This window comes from Mesocricetus auratus, unplaced genomic scaffold (genome assembly GCF_017639785.1).
Source record: "Mesocricetus auratus isolate SY011 unplaced genomic scaffold, BCM_Maur_2.0 Super-Scaffold_100006, whole genome shotgun sequence".
Taxonomy (NCBI): domain Eukaryota; kingdom Metazoa; phylum Chordata; class Mammalia; order Rodentia; family Cricetidae; genus Mesocricetus; species Mesocricetus auratus.
Window position 1 is genome coordinate 11,547,474 of NW_024429190.1, and position 19,583 is coordinate 11,567,056.

General features: G+C 38.6%; 1 protein-coding gene across 5 annotated transcripts in view; it reads left to right on the forward strand.

Moving 5' to 3' along the window:
- The window catches only part of Mtmr3 (myotubularin related protein 3), a 104,025-nt gene that overhangs the window by 35,556 nt on the left and 48,886 nt on the right, over positions 1–19,583 (forward strand). For all 5 annotated transcript variants that reach the window (XM_040746805.1, XM_040746808.1, XM_040746807.1 and 2 more), the window contains exons 2-5: positions 9,562–9,614; positions 11,125–11,200; positions 14,249–14,338; positions 14,895–15,011. In XM_040746805.1, coding sequence (XP_040602739.1) covers positions 11,198–11,200; positions 14,249–14,338; positions 14,895–15,011 — 210 coding nt within the window. In that variant the 5' untranslated portion in view covers positions 9,562–9,614; positions 11,125–11,197. The remainder of the gene's footprint in view (positions 1–9,561; positions 9,615–11,124; positions 11,201–14,248; positions 14,339–14,894; positions 15,012–19,583) is intronic.

Consider the following 19,583-nt stretch of genomic DNA (forward strand, 5'->3'; position numbering starts at 1 on the left):
GCACGATGGCACATGTTCAGCATACATGGCAGTGGCCGGTGGCTTCATGATCTGTGCAGGGGGTAACAGGTACATGTGCTAGATGGCCTGTGGGAGGAGGGAGCCCAGTGGTTTTGTAGTGGGGACTCAATCAGAAGGACTCTGATCTTCTGTGGCAGAATCTCTGGTCTATTTTTTTAAATGTAAAATTATCTGACCATTAGAAATGTTTATTGTTTATAATTATTAAACACATTTCTATTTCAGTCATCAGTTACAAAGGGTGATCCATTACAGTGAATGAACTATATGTTGTATTTTGCTAGAATTGTCATTGTTATTATTATTATTATTTTTTGGTTTTACGAGACAGGGTTTCTCTGTATTGTTTTTGAGGCTGTCGGTCCAGCCTGGCCTCGAACTCACAGAGATCCGCCTGCCTCTGCCTCCCCAGTGTGCTGGGATTAAAGGCGTGCGCCACCACCACCCGGCCACTGTGTTATTTCTAAAACAGTAGTTCAATTATCCATATATTGAAGTAAAATTCAATATCTACATTGATGTATTCCTGGAGATAAGTGTTTAAATAGGGATAATAAACTATTTGATTGCTTCTTTAATGTAAAACAATAGAATTTTTGCTCTTTTAAGCTAATTTTTGAGTATATTAAAATTCTGGATTGTTTAGAATATTATGTTCCTTCTTTCCTCTTACTCCATCTCTCCATACCCTCCTCCTCCCCCCTCCTTTCTCCTCCCTCCTCCTCCCACTCCTTCTCTTTCTCCTCCTCCTCCTTCTCCTCCTTCATCTAGTACTTTGCACATGCTAGGTGGGTACCCTACTACTGAGCTGCATTCTTAACTAATTTTTCATGTTAGCATGAATGAGAAGTTACAAAGAATGAACTCAAATGAGTACTTTTGTCAGAAAACTATGATAAGAGTTTAAAAACTAAGTTTTGCTAGATATTTAGTAGCTCATGGGTATTATCTAACAGTTATTAGGAAAAGCATTTTGTGTTCAGTTGACAGGAAATAGTGAACAGAATGATTTCTTATTTAGGCTGCAGTAATTCTTGTTAGTTTTTAAACTTGATACAACTTAAGTATGATTTATTTTTCAGGACTCTTTGTTACTGGTGACATAGAAACTCATTTAAAGCTTAAACAAATAAACAAGAGGAAGATATGGAATCTTTGGCAGAATGCTGAAGCGTCTTACATAATTGGAGGAAGAACTTAGCAGGCAACTTGGGGATTTTGAGGACTAGAAGCTGAAGTGAAGTTAGTTTTGAAAGATCTCTAGGCATTGGTATAATTCTTGGGATTTCTCTGACTCTTGTCTCCATGGTATATACTCTTTCCTCCCAAGTCTCTCTAAATTGCTTCTATGGCACTGGCTAGATCAAAAGAAGTAGCTAAGAATTCTATTTAAGTAATGAGGTGGATCAAATATTTCTTTTCTATTAATTTGACTATTTGAACAATTAATACAAGGGATTGGTTATTTTGACTACCAGCTCAGCAACAGCAAAAGGAAAAAAAGCAAAAAGCAGCAGACCTGTTGAAGGCAACTTGAGTAGATGTTTCTCCAAAAACAGAATTGCCGGGAATCACGCAAAGGCCCTATGGTATCACTAGTCATTAGGAAAATGCAAGTCAAAGGAATAAGATGCTACATTACACTCACTAGGTTGGCTATTAGACTAAAAGTGAAGAAGGCTAGAAAGATGACTCAGTATTATAAATGTACCCACATCAAGGCTCACAACTTGCAACTTGAGTTCTAAGGAATCCAGTGCCCTCTTGTAACCTCTTCAATCCCCTGCAGGCAGTCTGTATGAACTGATTTTCTTAACTGAATGGTATTATGAATTAATTATGTATTTTTCTTTTTTTCTGAATCGGGTAGTAATTTAGAGGTGGAAGTCTTACTCTATTGCCTAGGTTTGCCTCAACCTGAGATCTTCCTGCATTAGCCTTGCTGCCACATCTGGCTAGTCACTGTTTTTGATGTATTAGCATTATCTTTGGATTACTCTATAATGTATGTTGAATAAATTTCTGTTTGGCTGTTTTTTCATCTTGAGACTGTTTCACCAATATTTTGAATATAAGCGTATTTTGAAAAAGTCACCGCTGATGTTCCAACTGAATTAAGAATAATAGCTGAGACGGGTAGTGGTGGCGCATGCCTTTAATCCCAGCACTCAGGAGGCAGAGGCAGGGGATCTCTGTGAGTTCGAGACCAAGCCTGGTCTACCGAGCGAGTTCTAGGACAGGCTCCAAACAATACATAGAAACCCTGTCTCGAAAAAAAACAAAAAATAACAAAACAAAACAAAAAAACAGCTGAAGTTTTTAAAGCCATGGCTCTGAATTTTGTCTTCTGTGTGAACTTAGTATTGTTTAAACTTTTTCTAAATTACTGATTTAAATGTAGTCATTTAAAGCACAAGGGAGAATTCCTTTTAATTGACTTTTAAGTTGATACTTTTTCCTTTTCATAAATAAAACATAGCGATGAACTCTTTTGGCATTAGTTGAAAAATTTTGGTCTCCCCCCCGCCCTGTACATATTTGGGATGGCAGTCATAATACGTACCCCCTTCTGTTTAAATGAGATAAATATTTCCAGTGTAAAGTGTGTTTTCTTTTTTTCTCCTGAATATGTGTTGAAGGTGATGACGTCTGGTCTCTTGGTTTTAAATATTCTAAGGACTGCTTAGAAAGGCTGTTTGAGTTTGCCACATAAACAGAGCCCTCATTGTGGTATGTGGTTATTGGAGGTTATTTGAGTTTTTATTGGCTTGTTTTCAGAAATATGAGTAGCCCCCTACCTAATTGCCAGAATATAAATTTTAACTAGGCTGTTAGAAGAGTAGACTCTGTTTATTTCACACAGCCTTTACCTTGTGAATTTTATTTCTGAGTGTACTCTTTCCTGAATGCACTTACAGGCTGGAGGGGTAGACAGTTGTTTGTTTTGTATGTGCTAGGTAAGTAGAGAGGATTTGAAAATACTTTTATTTTATGTGTGTGCTGGTTTGCATACATTTCTGTCTGTGCACTATATGCGTGCCTTCCAAAGTTAGAAGAGGGCATCCGATCCCCAGAACTGGAGTTACAGATGGTTATGAGCCACCACATGGGGGCTGACAATTGAATCCAGGTCATCTGCAAGAGCAAGAAGTGCTTTTAACCGTTCAGCTGTCTCTTCAGCCTTAAGCGTAACTTTTTTTTAATTGTGAAGATGTCAGTTCAAAGTTTATTTTTATTTATCTATTCATTTTTTTTTTTTTGAGCAAGGTTTCTTTGTGTAGCCCTAGGTGTCATTGAACTAGCTCTGTAGACCAGGCTAACCTTAAACTCGGAGATCCACCTTAGTGCTGGGTTTATAGGTGAGTGCCACCACTGCCAGCTCAAAGTTTAAATTTTTAATTTTTGTTGTTAAAATGTATAGTGAAAAATAGTTATATTTTCATTCAGCTTTCTGGTTCTTACCCATTTACAGTTGATGCAGATAGATAGAACCCATGGCTTCATGCATGCAAGGCAAGCAAACACTCTACCAGCAAAGCTTATGTCCCCTTCCTGACCATTTTGACCAATTCAGTGTGGGAGAGAAATTTTATCACTCCTAATGAAATATTCATACATGATAAGCAGTATGCACATCAGCTTGGTTTGGGGTGCTGGGATCTATTTTGGGGGGTGTGGTTTATGTTTATACTTTTCCTAGAATTGGTGTTAATATGTCAAGTGTCCAGAGAAGATAAGAAAACAAGACATACTTGTTTATTTATACTTGGACATAGTTCTTGGGTTCCTTTAGCAAACTGACCTTTTTTGTTTGGTTGGTTTTGAAAAGAAATCTGTTATGCAGCTGCTTGGTGAGAGCCTAAGGGTGTAGTGTTCAAGTGAGTCTGGAGATTCGGCTTTGTGGGAAGATTCAGGAGCAAACTGTTTTGGGTTCAAAATTGCACTGATATTTTTATAATTTTTCCCTAGGGCTTTAGTGGCCTTTAAAAATGTTTTTGTCTTTGCTACATAACTTACAGATTGTCTTTTTCTGCTGAGTACATAAGAAATAAGAGTTCTTAGCTGGGTGTTGGTGGCACATGGCTTTAATTCCAGCACTAGGGAGGCAGAGGTAGGTGCATCTCTGAGTTCAAGATCACCCTGCTCTAAAGAACGAATTTCAGAGCAGCCAGGGCTACACAGCGAAACTCTTTCTTGAAGAACTAAAAGAAAATAAAAAAGAAATAGTTTTTTAATGATATAAATACAGTACTCATATATGAAAAAAAGAAATAGGAGTTACTAATTTAAACTAAATTAAACATTACTATAGAATCCTTATGAGAACCTGTATCTTAAGTTTTTTTCTCGAAGAAAATCCACCTGAATTTTTTGAATATTAGGAAGTAGAAGAGATAGGTTTTCGTGGTTTAATGTTAAATAAATGTTAAGAAGCCATTGTACTCCAAAGCCACAGGGAAACCCTGTCTCAAAAAACCAAAAAAAAAAAAAAAAAAAACCATAAAAAAAGAAGCCATTGTAAACTTACGATTATCATAATTTAAATGTCTGGAATTTGAATCATCTTACTGTTTCGATAGAATATGTGATCTGTGCATTGAGGGCAAATTTATTACAAGGTAGGGTGAAAATATGGACAACTGCCCCAGTTCTTTCCATTTTACCAGAAGTTAACTGAGAACAAGTGCAAGACATTAATTAACTCGTGTTTGTAGGAAATTTGCCTTCCCAGAGGTACAACTTGGAACTAGTCAAAGGAACAAAAGTCAGGAAACTTTTTTTTTCTGGTGATATAGCTAGTGTTTTCATGGTAATTATAAATAATAAGCTATCTCTGACACTTAGACAAATTGATCTTACTTGGCTTTTAATTAATTTCTAGTGATTGCATGCTAGATTTCCTATCATCGTTTCTTAATAACTGAGACTTGAACAGTCTTGAAAAATAACTTTAGGGTCTCTTTGAGAGATAGCCCAGTAAGTGAAGGACACTTGCTCTTCTAGGGGACTTGATTGAGTTCATTTCCCAACAGCTGTATGGAGGTTCACAACCATTTGTAACTCCAGTCCCAAAGGATCTGAAGCCTCTCTGGCCTCCATGGACCCTGTACGCATATGCTAGACAGATATACACACAGGCAAAATGTCCACCCCCATAAAAATGAAACAGTTTAAATGACTTTATTTACTTTGTGTGTGTATGTGTGTGCACATGTGTGCCTGTCTGCAGAGGCTGGAAGAGGGCTTGGGACCTTTGGAGCTGGAATTTGTTAGCTGCCTTACATGGGCACTGGGAGCTGAAGCTGGTGTTGTAATTGAGAAGCAGTGCTGTTAACTTCTGAGCTCTCTCTCTCTCAAGTCCCAGACCTTTTTATTCTCAGTAAATTATGCCTCTCCCCTCTTAGGAAATAGGGAACGTTTCTTCATTTTAGATTGGTCCTTTGGTTATTTTCTTTAGAAACTGAACATTTCCTTTTAGGTACGACATTTGAGTATTACTGTTTGAATCGGCTTGTTGCCAGAGTATGTTCTTTGATATGGAAGTGTAAAAATATGGAGTCTAGCTATTCCTGACAATTCATTTTTTTCTCCCCCCGGAGGAGGCTGGTTGTTTTTGTGTAGGGTATGATAATATTTTAGCTGCTTATCTGTGCCCCACAGCTGGCAGAGAAATTCAGTAAAGTAATCATGAAGTTGCGTTCAGGACTCTAACTACTCTTAGTCTTTTAGTGTTTCCAGAGAGGTAGAGTCACAGGTTCTGGTTTTGACTTTAAACATGTTGCTTGGTGGTTTCACTGCATCAGGGCACAGACCCCTTCTGTATGTACCATTGTTTGTCTTTACAAAGCATGTTCTTACATGAGAAGTCATCAAAATTTGAGAACGTCACACTTAGATCAGATGGCAGCTGCACAAGGGTAGAAACTTTATTCATTGCTGCAACCCCCCTCCTACCCACAAGTGCTGTTAGGTGAGTGCGCTCCATTACTTACCATAGGGAGTGAATGCAGTCACTCTTTTAAAACTGTATCCTTGTTTCGGTTTTCATTTATTCTTGATTCAGCAGCAAAGGCTTCAAAGAGAACTTTAGGTTCAGGGAATTAGCTTCTGTTATAGTAATTTCATTCAGCTGTTAACTGCTTGGCTTTGGGTTAGTTCTTGTGATTAAATTGTTTCCCCACCATTGAATAATCCTACTAGACATGCTACAGAAGTCTAGTTTTGGATAGCAGAAACTTTAATAGTGAGGAAGCACTAAGATTCAGAGAGGAAAATCACCCAAAGTATACACTTCTTAAAATTTAACACTACTGAGGCTTTTTTTTCCGTGTGTGTGAGTGTTTGTGGGGTGGACAGGATCTCATATAGCACGTGCCTTCTTGAACCCTTTTTTATAGCCAAGGAAACTTTGAACTTGTGATCTTTCTGCTTCTACTTCTGAATGCTAGACTATACATGACCCACCATGTTGAGTTTTATGCATTCTGGTTGTTGAACCAGGGCCTTTTCTCATGCTAGGCAGGCACTTTATCAACTAAGCCACATTGTAGCCCTGAAATTTTAAGTGTTGCCTCTGTACTCAAATATGTCTGAACCTGTTTCTTACTATGTATAGGCAAGAAAGTCCTTTTGTTTTCATTTCAGTGAAAAACAAGAGATTATTTTAAAATAATGGTTTAATATTGTCTTCTTAAAGTTTTGAACTCAAGCTGGGCGTTGGTGGCGCACGCCTTTAATCCTAGCACTCAGGAAGCAGAGGCAGGTGGATCTCTGTGAATTAGAGACCAGCCTGGTCTACAGAGCAAGTTCCAGGACAGCCTCCAAAACAATACAGAGAAACCCTGTCTCGAAAAACCAAACCAACCAAACAAACAAAAGTTTTGAACTCTTACCCTCTTTTCAAAAAGTGAGACAGGATCACCTAAACAGCACTCATTTTTTCCCCAAAGCCAACACGATCTACCCAACTATTCCCCACCCCCAAATATTTTAGGAGACCTAGCTTCTCTTCAGATTTTCCTTGTTTGTTTGGTTATTTGTTTTCATATTAAGTTTTTTTTGGTGTGTGTGTGTGTGTGTGTGTGTGTGTGTGTGTGTGTGTGTGTGTGTGTGTTTCAAGACAGGATTTCTCTGTAGGTTTGGAGACTGTCCTGGAACTCTCTTTGAAGATCAGGCTGATCTTGAACTCACAGAGATCTGCCTGCCTCTGCCTCTTGAGTGCTGGAACTAAAGACGTGCACCACCAACGCCCGGCTTTCCTATTAAGTTCTAAATATTGTAAATGATATACAAATTGGTGTGTCACTTTGCCTTTGTTGAAGCCAGTGTTGCATGCAGCTAATCACATAAACTAGTTTGTATAGGAAATGAGTGTGCGTTTTCCTTCTTGGTCTCAGAGCCTTCCAGCCCTTCAGTTGTTAACTTAAGCATCTTGCAATGAAGCTACACAGTAATATACATTATCATGGTATTTAAAATCAGGTATATTGATTTTTGCACTTGTTAGGATTCTCTCATGCCTAGGTGTGGGTGGAGGTGAGTGGGCATGAAGGGAGCCCGAGGTTTGTCCTTGGGTATCTTCCTTGATTGTTTCTCCACTTTATTTTCTGAGAAGGTATCTCAATAAACCTGGAGCTCACTGATGGGGCTTCCTGGCCTGCCAGTCTACCCAAAGTATTTTCCTGTCTCCACCTTCTCAGTGCTGGGATTATAGGCATGTGCTGCCACACCTGTTATTTTACATGGATGATGGGGCTCTAGCTACAGATCCTGAACTATATACTTAGACCCCAAGGCTATTTCCTATAATATATAAAATGCCTTATCTATCATATAATATATGTAAATATATAATATGTAAACAGAAATTTGTGCCTTGGGAGATTCAGAAAGATTTAAGTTTTTGCTCCTCTAGGTTTTTTTTTTTTTTTTTCCAGAGCTGAGGACTGAACCCAGGGCCTTGCGCTTGCTAGGCAAGTGCTCTACCACTGAGCTAAATCCCCAACCCTGCTCCTCTAGTTCTTAGTGATAGAATTTACGGTAACCCTAATGCTTAAGGATTAGCTTAAACTTTATTCCTGTTCTATCCTCTGCTTTAATTTGTACTTCATGTATTAAACAAACATATTATACTCAGCTCTTTATTGTTTGAATTTAATATAGCCACATTACATTCTATCTTAGTGAAGAGAAGAACATAACTCTTCTTATTCTCTGCAGTATTTATGGCCTCATGGTGCCAGAGAGCCTTTCAGACTCACCTTTACATAGCCCCATCTGGCACATTGTCCTTAGAGGAATGGATTTGTTGGCACCATCACAGTGATGATCTACTTATAAGGAGTCATTGCTGGCACAGAGCTAACCTGCTTCAGTCTTTTGTTGAATGTCCTGTTGTCTAATTTATCTAGTGCTGTAAACTAGTTGCCCTTTTTTTTCTTTTGAGACAGTCTTGATACGTAGCCTAGGTTAGACATGAACTTGAAGTAGTCCTGCTGCCCCTGCATGTCTCTTAAATGCTAGGGTTGACAGGTATATATCACTGCCTGGCGCATTCTTACCCATAGATTTGACCTGTGTCTTGAGTTTAATTCTATACTTTACTAGTTACCAGCTAGACCTCTTCTACTTGAGAAGTCACCAACATAACATTGTCTTGCTTCTTGAACTTTGCTCTTCACTTTCTAATTCTTTAGAGTTTTGGTACTCTATATGGTATTATTGATGTTACTTCATATAATTTAAATAATAATCTTGTACCAGAACTGGGCAGTGGTGATACACACCTTTAATCCCAGCACTCGAGAGGCAGAGGTAGGCAGATCTCTTGAGTTCGAGGCCAGCCTGATCTACAGCGGGAGTTCCAGGTCAGCCTCCAAAGCCACATTTTAGAAACCCTGTCTCCAAACTGCCCTCCTACCCCCAAATCTTGTACCAGATATGGTATTTTATACCTGTAATCCCAGGTCTCAGGAGGCTGAGGCAGGTAGATTGTCACAATTACTAGGCTAGTCTGGGTGGGCTACAGAGTAAGATTTTGTTACAAAAAGAAAACCAAACAAAACAGGACTGCCCCCAAACAAAAATGCAAAAATAAAACCAACCCAAAAACAAATTGAAAATGATGTGTCTAAAAATACTAAGAATTTTCCACAAAGAAATTGAGTATATAGTTCTCTTATTTTTATGAAGCTTAGATTGTTGCCTGATGGCAGGAATTCTTTATGTTTGTAGGTATCTACCCATTACTTTATTTCTCTTAAAAAAAAAAAAGTTAGGTCCTTTGGTAGAAGTCAGTTTTATGCATAAAAGACCTTGAACTAGATGTCCAAGGCAAGGCAAAATGGGTGTGACAAGCAGCAAAGATTTCTCTGACCATTCAACTCAGATAGTAGCATCTTAGGTTTCTGATTCATGTAAGGAATGAATCTTGAGCATCCACCAGCAGTCCATGCAGCAATTAAAGATGTTAGTGTAGAGAGAAAAGACTGGGCTCTCAATTGGCATAATTTGATGGTAGGATATTTGTTTGTTTTGCAGATTTCCTTGTGAAGCCTTGTAGAAGAAAAAGTTCTCAATACAATATTCATTTGGTAAGTTTGTTTTCTCCTATGAGTACTCTGCTGATTTGAAGCAGGGAAAATTTGAAATTATATTAAAGAACACTATGCGCCGGGCGTTGGTGGCGCACGCCTTTAATCCCAGCACTCGGGAGGCAGAGGCAGGTGGATCTCTGTGAGTTCGAGGCCAGGCTGGACCGACAGCCTCCAAAACAGAGAAACCCTGTCTCGTAAAACCAAAAAAAAAAAAAAAAAACCCAAAAAAAACAACAACAAAAAAGTATGCATTTTGATAAGTGTATTACATTAACACTATTTTTATGATGATTAAAGCTTTGATTCTTTAAATTAGTTCTCCAGCATTTTTTTCAGCGTGCGTGTGCCTGTGTGTGCGTGCATGTGCCTGTGCCTGCGCGTGCCTGTGCCTGCCTAGTCACTCCAGGGACTATGGAGAATCTGGCAACACTACTTGTATCACTGCTGCCTTGAGGGTCTAATGTATGTTGTTGGATTGTCACTTCCAGTAGTTCTCAACATCTTCCTTTGCCCCTTGTCTCCAATAGCAACTAGTCTTCTGGCCCCTCCAAAACTCTTGTTTCAGTAAGCTTCCGTCTTACAGCCCAGCAGAGGCACAGGCACACAGCCTTGGCCAGCATTCCTTTGATGCTCTCTTTCACTACTTAATGCTGCACTTACAGCTCTTAGGTTGAGTATTGTGGCTCAGACTCCCCAAAATACCATCTAGTTTTTAATCAAACTTCAGCAAGCCAAAAGTATTGTGCTTGTGTGATGGTAATCTGTTTAGAGAAAGGGACTCTTCGTAATGTGATAGCATTTTCATTAGCCCGCCGTTGCATTTCTTTTTTCTTTTTTGGTTTTTCAAGACAGGGTTTCTCTGTATTGTTTTGGAAGCTGTCGGTCCAGCCTGGCCTCGAACTCACAGAGATCCGCCTGCCTCTGCCTCCCGAGTGTGCTGGGATTAAAGGCGTGCGCCACCACCGCCCGGCTCCACCGTTGTATTTCTAATTGGGTGTTCTTTTGTTCTTAGAAACACAGGTGAAAGTAGTATAAGTAGTTCAAAAATTTTCATGTAAGCCCAGAATGTAAAGATAATAAGGCAATTGATTTATATTTTACCTACTAAGTCAGTTTGTTTCCTTAGATGAGGAGATCCATTTTTAGTAAGATAAGCTACACAAACATCTTGAAATATTAGTAGAATATTGTGTTTGCAGGTTGACTTTAATTGTTGCTTTATCTTTCTGCAATATTTATAACATTTGAAAATTACTGTCAACACAGGAATGTTAATATTTTCCACTTTTCTTATAGAACTAGTTAAAGTTAGGAGTATTTTTATAAAGGTATTATTCAGTTTAGAACTAATGGTGAAGATTTAACTGACTGATATTAAACTTTTTCTGGACTGATTCTGGTTGAATTTCAGGGCTGCATATGCAGTCTCTTTAATTTGGGTATGTATGCCAATTAGGGGAAAAGCTATTGCCAATTTTGCCTCTTTTTTTTCTTCCTAAAATAAAAGGTCTCAAGCAGAAGAGAAAGAAGAGCCTTGTTAGAGACTAGAGAAGGACGGGGTCTCCTGCCCTGGCAAGGTCATGGTAAGCATAGAATGAGGAAATTAGTGTTGGAATCTTGTCTTGATGATATGCAAACACTAATACATCTGTTTCTGTTTCATAAGAAATAATTTTGTTTTTCCATTTCTTAATTATCTCTTATTTCCTTTGTCAGTTCCTCAGTACCAATCCAGTATGAATAGAAGAACTACATTTATGGTAGCTGAATTCTGAGAGCTAGATATGTAGCACACTTTGTCAGTCAGTAAATGGAGGCAAGATTGGAATATATAATTCTTGGACTCTAGGATTAGCTTTCATTTCTTCCTTCACTAGGAAGCTGGCTTAGAGGTTGTAGGTCAGTGCTAAACACATGCTGTTACATACATGAGGCCCTCTCCCTAAAAAAAATTCTAGGAAACAAGACATGTGAAAATGATTTTTGTGTGCTTGTTTGGTGTGTGTAGGGAATTGTGAGTTGTTCACTCACAAATTTTTTCTTTATTTGATTGACAGAATTATGAAATATGTAGCAAAATGGCATATATTATAGAATGGTCAAATTGAGCTAATTAACATAGTACACAGTCTATATGACTTTGTTTTCTGAATGAAAGCAATTCCCTGTCTTTCCTATTGTGTCTTTAAGACTCTTAACCCCATAGCAGATGGGCAGTTGTGCACACCCAGCCCATTCCTTTCCCTGAAGAAAACAATGGGCATTTCAGTGGGCCATTTAGGCAGAAAAGATGGCTATATGTCATCAGTCCTAAGGATATGTAAGCAGTGCAATGATTGAGGACTAGAGAAATTGTTCTTTGTAACATTGATTTTTTTTTTTTTTGTTTACCATGTAGTAGTTCCTAGACCCAAAGCATTTAATTGGGGGCGTGCTAACAGTTCCAGAGGGTTAGTCCATAAGAGCATAGTGGCAGGTGGCAGTCATGGTGCTGAAATGGTAGCTGAGAGCTTTTGAAACCTCAAAGCCCACCCCCAGTGACTCATCTCCTTCAACAAGGCCATACTTCCTATTCCTTCCCAGACAGTTATACCAACTGGGAACCACGCATTCAAATATATGAGCCAAATGGGGTCATTCTCATTCAGACTACCCCATGATCATTGTAGCAAAAAAAAAAAAAAAAGTTAGGATTTAGAATTTTGCCATTAGAACTCATGGTTATGTGTATTATATTCTGACTGGTCCATGTCATTCATTCACATATATGTACAAGTAATTAATCTTGTAACACAAGCTTCAATTTTGCTATTTCATAAAATGATTTAAACATTTTCTCATTTGTTTGGATTCCTTATTTTGTTAGCTGTGTAGTTTCTTGAAATTATTGAGTCATTGGTTCACTTTACTATAAGTAGTATTGCTTTATCATTTAGATTTTTGTTTTTAATCTTTAGTTTTTATAGAAAGTTCTGGAACACTGAATTTTGTTGTAGGTTGCTTGTTTTTGTTTTTTGAGACAGGATTTCTCTATCTTTGGAGCCTGTCCTGGAACTCGCTCTGTAGACTGGGAACATAAGCGTGTGCCACCACTGCCCAGCGAATTTTGTTTTTTAAAAGATTGGTTTCATTTTTTCTTTGACAATTTCATACATGTACATTGTTCACTCCTACCCCTCCAACATCTGGACCCTCTCCCATACTCCCCATTCATCATCTCCTCATGATACCTCTGTTTTTCAAAGGAATTTAAATGAGACTTGAGTGTGCTTTTGAGAGAGGTTTCCAGGGTGGTGGTTTGTTCCCATGGTTGTTTGTTCCCAATAGGACCCTCTAGCCTATGTAAGAAGAAAGACTTTCACACAGCTGTGGATACGAGGGGTGTATACTGAGTTCCAGGCCAGCCTAAGCTACAGTGTGAGACCCTGTCTATAAAGAGAATAGAAAACCAAAAATACTTTCTGTGTAGTATTGTCTAATATTTTTGGGACCTCAATTTGATCCCCAGTAAAGTAGAAATGAAGTGGGTATTGACTGTGTGAACAGAGTTCATCATAATCTAGAGCCAGGCTTTCACATAGGCTGTATGTCTCTTGGGTCTCCCTGTACTGTTACAGCCAGAGTGTAAAAGAGCAATTTTTGAGAGTGCTTTACTTCTTAATTTGAAATAGCCTTAACTGGAAAAGACCTGCTTGATAGTATAGGGCAGAATGAACTAGGGATAATAGTTTACACTTTTTTAAATTTTGGAAATTTAGTTCTTAGATGTGTGTGTGTGTGTGTGTGTGTGTGTGTGTGTGTGTGTGTGTGTGTTAAAGCACACCTTTTTGAAGCTTTCTGTTACTCAGATTTCACACAAAGGATAAACAGTATAGCAAACTTCCAGTTAACACTTAACAGTTTCATGAATTATCAATTCATAGATACTCCTGTTTCATTTATTCCTCACCTACTCCTTTCTTATACCCCTTAATTATGTTGAAGTAAATTCCAAATATCTTAAGTAATTAAGTATGTATTTCTGAAAAAGAAAGATGTAAGATAACATAAAAGCAAAATTATTGCTTCTTTTTTTTTTCCCAAAGCAACACAGCCTCTTGGTGCCTACAGAGACAGTAATGCTTTTTGCATCAATGTGTCCTCAGATTAGGGACACTTGTAATAGTCAGATTTCTGTTTCTATTACAAACTCCTGAGAGATGTCAACTAAAAAGGAGAAAAGATTTATTTGACTGACAGTCTTGGTCAGTTGACCATGGTGTATATCAAGATGGGAACATATGATGGAAGCCTACTTATCTAGTGTAGTTCAAGAACCAGAGAAGGGTCTAGGTCCCTCCATTGGCCTACCTTCCTACCTTTCAGAGTTTCTAACTCCCTGCTAACATTGCTATGTATTAGCACCAAAGCTTTTAACATGTGGGCCTTTGGGGAGCCCTTACATAAACCATAGAATTACATAATATATCAGATGAAACACTTTGTGGGCTAGTTTTCCTTGAGCTTTTCTGCTTGTTTCAGAATGTTCATTGGATTATTATTGTGATTATGTAAATAAACATGGCATAAAAATCAAATATGGGCGGTAAGTAGAAGTTTTAAAATTATTTAAACATTGTGGGGTTTTCCAGGATGAAGAGATGCGGCATAGCCTGGAGTGCATTCAAGCCAATCAGATCTTTCCTAGGAAGCAGCTGATTCGGGAGGATGAGAATCTTCAGGTAATTGCAGGTCATTTGTGATTGTGTAATATGTGTTTAGCATTATAGTAATGATGGAGCAAAACTAGTAGATTGAAGTAATATATAATAGATACATTTTCTAAACTGTACATATAGAAATGCAGTCTGGAAAACATTGTTCCTTCTTGCAAGAGTTATTTCCTAAAAGTTCATTGTTTGAAACTGGTCGTTGGTGGAGCACACATTTAATCCCAGAACTCGGGAGGCGGAGGCAGGCGGACCTCTGTGAGTTCGAGGCCAGCCTGGTCTACAGAGTGAGTTTCAGGACAGCCTCCAAAACAATATAGAGAAACCCTGTCTCGAAAAAACAAAAGTTCATTGTTTGAGATGATTATTTATCGCATCATAGAAGTTCCTAATTTGGGGAAGTGTATTAGAATTAGGTGAGTATAAGCCATCTTTCAGTTTCTTGCTTTAAATTTGTATGGCAGTGGTTTATTGTCCATTTGTTCACTGGCTGCTTGTTCACCTGGCTGGTTTTTGAAGACTTGGCTTTTCTACTCTGGAACTCTGACAGGATTCTTGTGCTTTTCAGGTTCCTTTCCTTGAGCTTCATGGAGAGAGCACAGAGTATGTGGGCCGTGCTGAGGATGCCATCATTGCCCTTTCTAATTACAGACTTCATATCAAGTTTAAGGAGTCTCTTGTTAACGTAAGTGATTACCAGCTGTTCTCCCTGTAAGGCAGTAGCAAAAGAAAGAGATAAGAGTTGTGCAGGCTTGGGTGTGTGAAAGCATTGTGTGCTATGCTTTTCTCCAGGGATATTTGGTTAATAAGGAACATGTACGCTTTATTAAAGCAGTGCACCTTGACTGCTGAGGTATCCATTGTTAGTTAATACTAAACAGTTTGTACCAGGTACTGCTGTATTGTTAAGCTTTATAAAGGTACAAAGACTGTGTAGGCCTTTCCCTACCTGTCTTAGTCTTTAGTAGTTTCCAGCTGCTTCGGTTGAGATCATTCCTTGGGTCTTTATGTCAAACAAGAAGATGTTCTTTGAGTTTACTACTAGACTGCCATATTAGATAAAGTTACTCCGGTGACTCCTATGAAGGAGAAGGAAGCTTGAAGTTGTTATGAGTACATTTGCTCTTTTTCAGTTACTAGGGTGCACTCAGTAGAACTGGTTCTTCCAGTGTACCGCTGTCCTTAGTAGCCTTCAATGAACCAACCCAGAAAGGCCCACAAGTTCAATAATTTCTACCAGTGGAGAACATTCTTACCCTTTACTTGCCAGTGTTATGGCTTTCTGCATTTGAGGGCCAGTGCAGAGAAGTATGTTGTGATGTCGTTAAGAGCTCAGGCCTACAATCATGTGATTTGGTGGATTCTTTGAAATCTGTTGCTTACATTCATTTTATTCACCTTTCTAGAAGTTGTCTAACAACTCAAGTTGTGGTCTTTGATTTATGACAAGATCAGTGGCTGTCACTTTTGAGTTGGCATTTATTTATTTATTATAGTTAAATATTTATGTTCTTCAGCCATTCTGATTTGAATTCTTCTGCCTCCCTTGTAGATTTGGGTTATGTCTGTATTAGCTAAAGTGCATACCAGAGTCATCAAGGAAGAAGAAAATGTACTGTGTTCACTGTGTTCTAGTGTGCTTTCTGTTGTTGTCATAAACACCATGACCAGAGGCAACTTGGGGAAGAAAAGGTTTATTTTATCTTAAAATTTACAGTCTATCATTGAGGAAAGTCAAGGCAAGAACTCAAGGCAGGAACTGAAGCAGAACCTGGGGTTGGTACTGCCCACCATGAACTGTGCTCTCCCATATCAATCATTAATCAAGAATATGCCCCCCAGGTGAATCTGATGGAAATAATTCCTCAGTTGAGGGACCTTCTTCTCAGGTGACCCTCCTTTGTGTCAAGTTAACAAAACTAGCCAGCTCCAGGGTTCGTTTGGGGTTGAGCACTCATGACCAGAGGGTAGAGTGGAAGTGATAAAATAGCAGCGTTTATAATCTCCTACCGTGCTCTGTAGGAGTGAGCAAGACACTACTCAATTAAACTTAAATCTTTGTTCTTTAAATGGTCGGAATCAATGAACTTGTAATTAAATTGCCCTTGAATGTTAAGGTTTCATCCCATTGCATTTTCCCATATCATCTCATTTATCTGCTTACTAGATTTGGCTAAGTAGTTAAAGGTCTATTTTTAGATTTGTTTGGGTCTGTTTGAGAATCACATCGTTTACCATCTTTTTTTTCTTTTTTTAAATTTAAATTAGAAACAAGCTTGCTTCACATGTCAATCCCAGCTCCCTCTCCCTCCCCCTCCCCCACCCCCACCCCCCACCCCCAACCTCCCACTCCATCTCCCCTTCCCTCCTCAGGGAGAGTGAGGCCCTCCATGTAGGATCTCCAGAGTTTGTCATATCATCCAGGGCAGGGCCTAGGCCCTCCCCCATGTGTTCAGGCTGAGAGAACATCTCTCCATGTGGAATGGGCTCCCCAAGTCCATTCATTTGTATGCCAGGGATAAATATTGATCTACCTACCTGAGGCCCCATAGATTGCTGAGGCCTCCTCACTGACACCCACATTCAGGGGGTCTGGATCAGTCCCATGCTGGCTCGTCTGCCATCTTAAAGCTATTTTCTTTATTTGTTCTATGTAAGTCAAATTAGGCTGCATGATGTGAGGCTTTGGTTCTTGACCCTGCCAGCTTTTCTGTTTCCTTTCTATTAGTAAAACTAGCTTCCCTGGACCATTCTGGCAGACCTCATACTTTTGCACATTTTCCCTTCTCTCATGCCTAGGGACTTTCTCTTCATCTCTCAGATCTTGGTTCAGGTAATAACTCCTTCTCTAAAGCTTTGCTCAATCCTGTTTCCTTCCTGGCAGTATTTGCACTCTGTGGTCTGCTTCTGTATGTTAACATACTTCTACAGCATTTACTAGACATGTTGTAACTCTTTGTTGATCTGTCTTTGTGTCTTCAGGATCCATTGTTTACTGATGCTGTGCAACTTGGCAAATAATGCAATGAATTGAAATTAGTATGGATTTGAAATGAATATTCCCCTTTTGGATTTTAAATTCGTTTTAAAACAGTGTGTTTCTATGAATAGGCCTATATCATTCATCATTTATCTCTTATAGTAGCTATATGAGTGGGTTGTTGGTGACATTTTTCCATAGTGTGATTTTAATCTTTAAGAAACTTACTACTCTTACTTTTAGTCCATTTCCTCAGATGAAAGCATTTCCTCTAGCATTATAACTCCCTAAGACTTGGAGCCTACATGTCACTCATAAAACCCTAAATACTATATTTGTGCGGAAACATGATTATGCAAAATTAACATTGTAGGGTCTAAGAACATTTTCTACTGAGAAACACCACAATGCTAGGTTTCCTGAAGCCTGAGGTCACTCCAGGAAAACTATGACTGGCTTCTCCTGCAGCAGATCCCAGATGGAGACCCAGAGGATTAATAGTGGTTGCCTCTCTCCCTCTCTATGTCCCTATAATCTATCTTCAGCAAATAAATATTACAGCAAAACATAGGAGATCAAGAAACCCCATTAAAAGTTATTTTATCTAAATCATGTACATTAGAACCCAAATGTGCTATCTCTATTGTAGCATACCCCACTTTTCATTATTTAGTACTTCAGAAAATGACTTGCCATTAAGTTTTAAATAACTACTCAATATCGGATATTTTCTTAATTTCACAACACGTTGAATGTTTATAGACTTGGATACTCTAAGCACTATTTCTTTAATCTACACACCTCAGTAAACATCAAGCTTACAGTTCCTAGGGTTAAGTATCTCTGTAGTAGAGCCTATTCGTAGCATTCCTAGTATGAGCAATGTTTTATTCTTTATTTTCCATAACTATATTTCTTTGAAGCTTAGATAATTTATTAAACAACCAAGTGTTCAAGTGGGATTTATGAAAGTTTTAAACAGTTTTTGTTGTGTAATTCAATAGACTGATCTCAGTCTTTTGCTGCTTCTGAAACTCCAGTAGGTGGCATGAGACTCTTAGGTATGGCCGCTTCACCAATTTAGAAAAACATTGGTCTTGAGTGTTGGATATTTATCTTGCAATCATCAGAATGTGTCTCCTCTGCATGAGTCTTTTCTCTTTTGTCAGTGCTCTACTGAGAATATTCTGTGGGGTGAAGATAAAGCCCCACAGTTTATACATAAGCAATGTAATTATGACCTTCAAAAATGTAGACTGAGCTGTTGTAAGATGGTTCAGGGGATAAGAGCACTGGCTGCTTTCTGGTTCTGAGTTGAATTCCCAGCATCCACATGGTAGCGCACAACCATCTATAATGGATCCAATTGCCTCTTCTGGTGTGCAGACATTTGTGTAGGCAAAGCACCCATATACATAAAATGCATATATATATATATTTAAATGTAGACCAAGTGTGGAAGAAATGGCTCAACAGCTAAAGACAATTGCTGGGCAAGCCTTAGTTCAATCCCTGGAACCACATAAAGGTGGAAGGAGAGAGCCAATTCCCTATAGTTGTCTTCTGACCCTTGCATGCTTACTGTGGTGTGTGTGTGTGTGTGTGTGTGTGTGTGTGTGTGTGTGTGTGTGTGTGTGTGTGTGTGTGTGTGTGTGTGTGTGTGTGTACAATTTAGAAAAAAATTAAACTGAGTTTTAAGCAGAAATGATTTATCAAAGTTTGTTTGTTGGTCAGTCTGTCAGTTCCTAAGGTGACAGTCTAACAGCTGGATACACCTTTCCTTGGCATTCTCATTTGTTTAGCAGAAACCTTTGTTTACCATACACCAGAAAGACGCTTTTGTTATTTTGTTTATTTAGTTTTTGGTTTTTTTTTTTTTGAGAGTCTTTTTGTATAGCCATAGCAGACCTGTTGCTAACTGTGGAGCCCAGGCAGGCCTTGAACTCTGGCAGTCCTCCTGCCTGGACCTGTATAGTGCAGGGATTATAGGAATGAGCTATTATACCAGGCTTCCAATGTAAGTTTTGTTAATGCCAATCCCTTATGGTTCTACCATTAGGGACCTCTGAAAGCAGAGCTGGAGGGGTAAACTTGTTTATATCCAAAATGAACAACAGACAGTGTAGCTCTTTAATCTATGGCAGTCCCTTTTTCTGGTCAGTTTTCAAAAGAAAAGTTTTGGTTCCTTAAATATTCTGTTGTTTATTGCAGAGTAGACTTGCTTCTGGCTGGCATTATTTTCACTATGTTATGCCATTTCTGCTTCAGATGTATATA